General features: G+C 44.4%; 1 protein-coding gene across 2 annotated transcripts in view; it reads right to left on the reverse strand.

Moving 5' to 3' along the window:
• Positions 1–7,904, reverse strand: part of ttc27 (tetratricopeptide repeat domain 27) — a 120,921-nt gene extending 113,017 nt beyond the window's left edge. Inside the window, exons 1-2 of one of the 2 annotated variants that reach the window (XM_061964625.2) lie at positions 7,793–7,904; positions 7,589–7,710 (exon numbers count right to left, since the gene is read on the reverse strand). In XM_061964625.2, the coding sequence (XP_061820609.1) occupies positions 7,589–7,682 (94 nt within the window). In that variant the 5' untranslated portion in view covers positions 7,683–7,710; positions 7,793–7,904. Of the gene's footprint in view, positions 1–7,588 lie in introns of both variants that reach the window. The other variant, XM_061964624.2, reaches the window with a different exon arrangement.
• Positions 7,905–8,500: the final 596 nt, after the last annotated feature.

Raw genomic sequence — 8,500 nt, forward strand, 5'->3', positions numbered from 1 at the left:
TTTGCCTCAGCCTTGAATGAACACTTGATGCATATAATCACAGCAGTATGATGATTCTATGTGTTTTGATTGATTGATTGAGACTTTTATTAGTAGGTTGCACAGTGAAGTACATATTCCGTACAATTGACCACTAAATGGTAACACCCCAATAAGTTTTTCAACTTGTTTAAGTCGGGGTCCACTTCAATTGATTCATGATACAGATATATACTATCAGATATATACTATCATCATAATACAGTCATCACACAAGATAATCACATTGAATTATATACATTATTTATAATCCAGGGTGTGGAGGGGGGCGCCGGATGTAAGTGTCAAAAAGACAGCCAAAAGAGTTTGATATGAGAATAAATCAAAAGTTAAAATATAGGGTAGAAATGCACCCATTTGCAGGAAATGTAGTCTTGATTTTCAAAATTTTCTTTCAAGGCTTGCATGTCTACATTAAAACATTCTTCTTCATACTGCATTAATATATGCTACTTTTAAACTTTCATGCAGAGAAGGAAATCACAACTAAATAGATCACAAATTTTTTCAGACGGTGTTGATCTGGAAATTTTTGCCTCGGCATTTTGATGGTGTGGACGTGTGGCACCGAATGGAGATAAGCGTCTCGACAGACGTTACAATATATGAACAATGATGACGAAAACTGTTTTCTCTGTCGTGTCCGTGTGTCGAAAATTGTTATGTGCTTATTTTTTTATTTGATTTTGTGCGTGGCATATAATTGCTATGCACACAGGCGCGCACCTTATAGAGAACGTTGGTCACACGGCTGCGCTAGCATCACAGCTAACGTTAGCCATACTGCTACCTCTCTGCTCATGGAGGACGTATACGTATGTGACGTATGACGTGACAGTATGTGACGTGTGTAAGAAGGTGCGCTCGCTGTCTGTGAGAGGGAGACACAGAAAAGAGTGAGAAGAGCCTGTCGTGTAATGCCAGCAGCTAAAAGCAACTGTGTGAGAATCCACAGACCTGTGGATGTGTTAAAGGTGTGCTGGAAAATGCGGAACGGAATTTGGGAGCAGCAGAAAAGTGGAATGTATTATTTAAATCGGTGCGTTGGAAAACACGGACCGGAGTTTTTTTTTAAACTGGATCTGGATCGGCATTTTCCCATGCCTTGCCGATACGCATTTTTTGGCAAATATCGGCGGCCGAGCCGATCAAAATATCGGATCGAGACATCCCTAATATACACATATATATATATATATATATATACACACACATATATATATATTTCCTATTTCTGGGGCTGAGGTTGCCGAGGTAGTTAAAAAGCTCCTCGGTGGCAAGGCCCCGGGGGTGGATGAGATCCGCCCGGAGTTCCTTAAGGCTCTGGATGTTGTGGGGCTGCCTTGGTTGACAAGACTCTGCAACATCGCGTGGACATCGGGGGCGGTACCTCTGGATTGGCAGACCGGGGTGGTGGTTCCTCTCTTTAAGAAGGGGAACCGGAGGGTGTGTTCCAACTATCGTGGGATCACACTCCTCAGCCTTCCCGGTAAGGTCTATTCAGGTGTACTGGAGAGGAGGCTACGCCGGATAGGTTACCTTGCGTAATGACAATAAAGCTGATTCTGATTCTGATTCTGATAGTCGAACCTTGGATTCAGGAGGAACAGTGTGGTTTTCGTCCTGGTCGTGGAACTGTGGACCAGCTCTATACTCTCGGCAGGGTCCTTGAGGGTGCATGGGAGTTTGCTCAACCAGTCTACATGTGCTTTGTGGCATTGGAGAAGGCATTCGACCGTGTACCCCGGGAAGTCCTGTGGGGAGTGCTCAGAGAGTATGGGGTAACGGACTGTCTTATTGTGGCGGTTCGCTCCCTGTATAATCAGTGTCAGAGCTTGGCACGCATTGCTGGCAGTAAGTCGGACCCGTTTCCAGTGAGGGTTGGACTCCGCCAGGGCTGCCCTTTGTCACCGATTCTGTTCATAACCTTTATGGACAGAATTTCTAGGCGCAGTCAAGGCGTTGAGGGTATCTGGTTTGGTGGCTGCAGGATTAGGTCTCTGCTATTTGCAGATGATGTGGTCCTGATGGCTTCATCTGGCCAAGATCTTCAGCTCTCACTGGATCGGTTCGCAGCCGAGTGTGAAGCGACTGGGATGGGAATCAGCACCTCCAAATCCGAGTCCATGGTTCTTGCCCGGAAAAGGGTGGAGTGCCATCTCCGGGTTGGGGAGGAGATCTTGCCCCAAGTGGAGGAGTTCAAGTACCTCGGAGTCTTGTTCACGAGTGAGGGAAGAGTGGATCGTGAGATCGACAGGCGGATCGGTGCGGTGTCTTCAGTAATGCGGACGCTGTATCGATCCGTTGTGGTGAAGAAGGAGCTGAGCCAGAAGGCAAAGCTCTCGATTTACTGGTCGATCTACGTTCCCATCCTCACCTATGGTCATGAGCTTTGGGTCATGACCGAAAGGACAAGATCACGGGTACAAGCGGCCGAAATGAGTTTCCTCCGCCGGGTGGCGGGGCTCTCCCTTAGAGATAGGGTGAGAAGCTCTGTCATCCGGGGGGAGCTCAAAGTAAAGCCGCTGCTCCTCCACATCGAGAGGAGCCAGATGAGGTGCTTCGGGCATCTGGTCAGGATGCCACCCGAACGCCTCCCTCGGGAGGTGTTTCGGGCACGTCCGACTGGTAGGAGGCCACGGGGAAGACCCAGGACACGTTGGGAAGACTATGTCTCCCGGCTGGCCTGGGAACGCCTCGGGATCCCCCGCGAGGAGCTGGACGAAGTGGCTGGGGAGAGGGAAGTCTGGGCTTCCCTGCTTAAGCTGCTGCCCCCGCGACCCGACCTCGGATAAGCGGAAGAAGATGGATGGATGGATGGATGGATATATATATATATTAGGGATGTGCCGATCCGATATTTGGATTCGATCGGCCGCCGATATTTTCCAAAAAATGCGTATCGGCAAGGCATGGGAAAATGCCGATCCAGATCCAGTTTAAAAAAAAACTCCGGTCCGTGTTTTCCAACGCACCGATTTAAATAATACATTCCACTTTTCTGCTGCTCCCAAATTCCGTTCCGCATTTTCCAGCACACCTTTAACACATCCACAGGTCTGTGGATTCTCACGCAGTTGCTTTTAGCTGCTGGCATTATACGACAGACTCTTCTCACTCTTTTCTGTGTCTCCCTCTCACAGACAGCAAGCGCACCTTCTTACACACGTCACATACTGTCACGTCATACGTCACATACTGTCACGTCATACGTCACATACGTATACGCTCTCTCCCAGCAGAGATGTTAGCTGTGATGCTAGCGCAGCCGTGTGACCCACGTTCCCTCTAAGGTGCGCGCCTCTGCGCATGCAATTATATGCCGCGCACAAAATCAAATAAAAAAAATAAGCGCATAACAATTTTCGACACACGGACACGACAGAGAAAACAGTTTTCGTCATCAGTGTTCAAATATTGTGACGTCTGTCAAGACGCTTATCTCCATTCGGTGCCACACACCCACACCATCAAAATGCAGAGGCAAAAATTTCCAGATCAACACCGTATGAAAAAATTCGTGATTTTTTTAGTTGTGATTTCCTTCTCTGCATGAAAGTTTAAAAGTAGCATATATTAATGCAGTATGAAGAAGAATGTTTTAATGTAGACATGCAAGCCTTGAAAGAAAATGTTGAAAATCAAGACTACATTTCCTGCAAATGGGTGCATTTCTACCCTATATTTTAACTTTAGATTTATTCTCATATCAAACTCTTTTGGCTGTCTTTTTGACACTTACATCCGGCGCCACCCTCCACACCCCGGATTATAAATAATGTAAATAATTCAATGTGATTATCTTGTGTGATGACTGTATTATGATGATAGTATATATCTGTATCTTGAATCAATTTAAGTGGACCCTGACTTAAACAAGTTGAAAAACTTATTGGGGTGTTACCATTTAGTGGTCAATTGTACGGAATATGTACTTCACTGTGCAACCTACTAATAAAAGTCTCAATCAATCAATCAATCAATCAAAACACATAGAATCATCATACTGCTGTGATTATATGCATCAAGTGTTCATTCAAGGCTAAGGCAAAATACCGAGATATAGATCGTGTATCGCAATATGGCCTTAAAATATCGCAATATTAAAAAAAGGCCATATCGCCCAGCCCTAGTTCAATGATGCCATTTCTGTTTGTCATGTATCATTTTGTCTATTTTGTGTTTATCCTTGAATAAACAGGTCAGTTTCTTGTTACCAACCATTGTGTATTATTCAAACTCACCTAATTCAGCTGGCTAGTTGTTATCAAGAGTACTAAAACCCTTTTCAACATGATTCTGACAACTAAGTAGGCTAAATAACTTTAAACTTTAATACATGCTCGGATAGGCCAGTATCGGTATCGGTAAGTATCAGTATCGGATCGGAAGTGCAAAAACAATATCGGTATCGGAACGGAAGTACAAAAACCTGGATCGGGACATCCCTAATATATATATATATATATATATATATATATATATATATATATATATATACATACAGTCGTGCTCATAAGTTTACATACCCTGGGAGAATTTATGATTTCTTGGCCATTCTTCAGAGAATATGAATGATAACACAAAAACATTTCTTCCACTCATGCTTAATGGTTGTGTGAAGCTATTTATTGGCAAACAACTGTGTTTACTCTTTTTAAATCAAAATGACAAAAGAAAGTACCCAAATGACCCTGATCAAAAGTTTACATTACCCAGTGACTTTGATCTAATAACATGCACAAAAGTTGACACAAACAGGTTTGAATGGCTAATCAAGGTTCCAGTCCTCACCTGTGACATGTTTGTTTGTAATTAATGTGTGTGTATAAAAGGTCAGTGAGTTTCTGGGCTTCTGACAGACCATTGCATCTTTCATCCATTGCTGCACAGATGTTTCTGGATTCTGAGTCATGGGGAAGGCAAAATAATTGTCAAAGGATCTGCGAGAAAAGGTAATTGAACTGCATAAAACAGGAAAGGGGTATAAAAAGATATCCAAGGAATTGAGAATGCCAATCAGCAGTGTTCAAACGCTGATTAAGAAGAGGAAATGAGGGATTCAGGTAGACCAGCAAAGATTTTAGCCACAACTGCCAGGAAAATTGTTCGAGGTACAAAGAAAAATCCACAAATAACTTCAGCTGAAATATAGGACTCTGAAAAATTGTGGTGTGGCTGTTTCAAGATGCACAATAAGGAGGCACTTAAAGAAAAATGGGCTGCATGGTCGAGTCGCCAGAAGAAAGCCATTTCTGCGCAAATGTCACAAAGTATCCCGCTTACACTACGCCAAACAGCGCAGAGACTAGCCTCAAAATGTCTGTAACAAAGTAATTTGGAGTGATGGCTTTCTTCTGGCGACTCGACCATGCAGCCCATTTTTCTTCAAGTGCCTTGTATTCCGTTTATATTTACATCTAACACAATTTCCCAACTCATATGGAAACGGGGTTTGTAGTTTAAAACATATAAAGTGCACTTTTGTGCATGATGTCACACAAGATATTTCAATAACTGTCAAATAAAAATGAGCTGCATAATAGGAAATCAAACAGTGTATGTCCTTCGCTATGTGGTAGGTTCCTGCGGACGTTATTTCCTTCTGTTGACTATTTTTTTCATATGGTGTTGATCTAGAAATGGTTGCTTGGGCATTTTGTTGGTGTGGCACCGGCCAAGATGTTGACATGCAGAGTTTCAAGCACTCTTCATTCTCTAGCGGGTGACTTTTCAAATGGTGCTATACATTAGCAGTGCTGCTAGTTTTTGTAGCAACGCTTTTGCTGCATACTTGTAAAACATCTTCCCGCTCGAAGCCAAGCCACCACCAGACGATGGACCCTGTGCTGTTTTCTTGGGAATTAATTATTCCTTCATTTGTTACCAGATTTGCACCTTCTCTCTCTCGTATTACCACTCGCACCGCTCCCTTAGCACCTGCCACTGCTAACGTTACCCATGTCGCTACCTCTCTGCTCGGTAAGGGCGTATGACGTTGCACGCGCGTCAGTGTGTGACGTATGGAAGAAGGTGCGCTTGTTTTATGTCTCTGTGAGAAGCAGAAACAAGAAAGAGTGAGAAACGCCTGTAGTGTAATGCCCGCAGCTAAAAGCAACTGCGTGAGGACGTATACTCGAATATCACGATATAGTAATTTTCTATATCGCACAAAGACAAACCCGCGATATATCGAGTTTATTCGATATATCGCCCAGCCCTACTTGATATATCAACTAAATAATATATACTTGTCTTTAGTTTTGTTGGTTTTAATGCAGACGGTGCGGCAACATCCTGACACTTCCAATGTGTCAGTTTAATGAGGAGCTTCCCGAGCTATTCTGTGTAGTGTTCAATAGCTTATACACAACTCATTACTTATTACTTATCATGTAATAAGTAATAAGCTAGCTGTCCGAGGTAAGATGGCTACAACGTTGCTACGCTGGAGAATTATTGGTCGTATGAAAAATACTCAGAGCCAATCAGAAAGGAGGGGCTGTCTAAGCATACCCGCCCCCAAAATGCCAAAAAGAAACATGACAGCGCGAGGAGAGATGCCAGGAGTACACAGAGAGCGCACAGACCGAGACGGCGCTCGCGCAGAAAGGCACCGCTGGCGCAGAAAGGCCCTGCGCGCGCGCAGAAAGGCACCGTGCGCACGCAAAAAGGCACCGCGCGCGCGCAAAAGGGTGTCGCGCGCGCACGAAGTGGAGAATCAGCGCGCGATAACAGTTTTTATGCGCTTGGATTTTTGGCACTAATGTGACGCCATAAAAGCCGCTGCTCCTCCACATCGAGAGGAGCCAGATGAGGTGGTTCGGGCATCTGGTCAAGATGCCATTCGAACACCTCCCTAGGGCGGTGTTTAGTGCACATCCGACCGGTAGGAGGCCACGGGGAAGACCCAGGACACATTGGGAAGACTATGTCTCCCGGCTGGCCTGGGAATGCCTCGGGATCCCCCGGGAGGAGCTGGACGAAGTGGCTGGGGAGAGGAAAGTCTGGGCTTCTCTGCTTAGGTTGCTGCCCCCGCGACCCGACTTCGGATAAGCAGAAGAGAATGGATGGATGGCATTTTATAACAAAGGAATAGTTTAAGTTAGCTCATCATATCGGTTGACCGTATGTTATGCACGATGACGTGCGAAAAGTAGGTGGAGTTAAATGATTTATGGGACGCTATCAAGCACAACTCCATTAGCTAAGTGCTGATAAGTGTTATTAAAATAGTGAATTATTGAACGGAGTCTGGCACGGCATTCCCCCTTTGTCGTTCACACGGACAACCAGCAGACACGATCCACGTCCGTTGTAAGTTAACATCTTATGTCGAGTATTATTTTTATTGAAGTGGTTTTCAACAGCGTGATACAAAAATACGTAACGCAGTTTTGCTCATGACAGGGTTCATTTATGCCGACATGGTCCAAACATGTTAATGCGTCTAACGTGAAATAGTGTAAACGTTCCAACAGGTTAATGACGTGTCTCAGCGGGTACAGAGTAAATGAGTTTGTTCCAACATGTTAATGATGTGTCTCACCTGGAATTGTGTAAATGTTTTGCTTCCATTCCGTCGCCTCGCTGGGTGTTAAAAAGCCTCGAAGGATGGAGAGCTGCACGTCAACTAGCGTCATAGCGGCTACGTCGTACTCCGACCGAAATCTCCACGTGTATAAATCCAAACAGGGGGAGTAATGTGTCAATAGTATATCATTCAAACGGGAACTGTGTTTGTATTTGCTACCATGTGCAGTGTGAGCCGTCAGTGGGTAGCCATGACAGTTGCGCGTTGCATTCTGGGAACACGTGATCCCAGCCTCTGAGGCAGGCGGTGTGGTGACAGGCAGCAAGAGGCGGGCGGCTCGGTAGTTTTCAATCCGTGTCTGTGTTTATTTACACGAATATATTGTAATAACCCCAGGAATGTAGCCTCATACAAGTTATTTGTATGTCTTGTCTTTATTGTACGCATACCGATACCGAAGTACATGTCAAACTACTTCCTTAAAGGGGAACATTATCACAATTTCAGAATTGTTAAAACCATTAAAAATCAGTTCCCAGTGGCTTATTATATTTTTCGAAGTTTTTTTCAAAATTTTACCCATCACGCAATATCCCTAAAAAAAAGCTTCAAAGTGCCTGATTTTAACCATCGTTATAAACACCAGTCCATTTTCCTGTGACATCACATAGTGAAGCCAACACAAACAAACATGGCGGAAAGAACAGCAAGCTAAAGCGACATTAGATCGGATTCAGACTCGGATTTCAGCGGCTTAAACGATTCAACGGATTACGAATGTATTGAAACGGATGGTTGTAGTGTGGAGGTAGGTAGCGAAAACGAAATTGAAGAAGAAACTGAAGCTATTGAGCCATATCGGTTTGAACCGTATGCAAGCGAAACCGACGTAAACGACACGACAGCCAGCGACACGGGAGAAAGCGA

The sequence above is a fragment of the Nerophis lumbriciformis genome, linkage group LG02 (assembly GCF_033978685.3).
Source record: "Nerophis lumbriciformis linkage group LG02, RoL_Nlum_v2.1, whole genome shotgun sequence".
Classification (NCBI taxonomy): Eukaryota; Metazoa; Chordata; class Actinopteri; order Syngnathiformes; family Syngnathidae; genus Nerophis; species Nerophis lumbriciformis.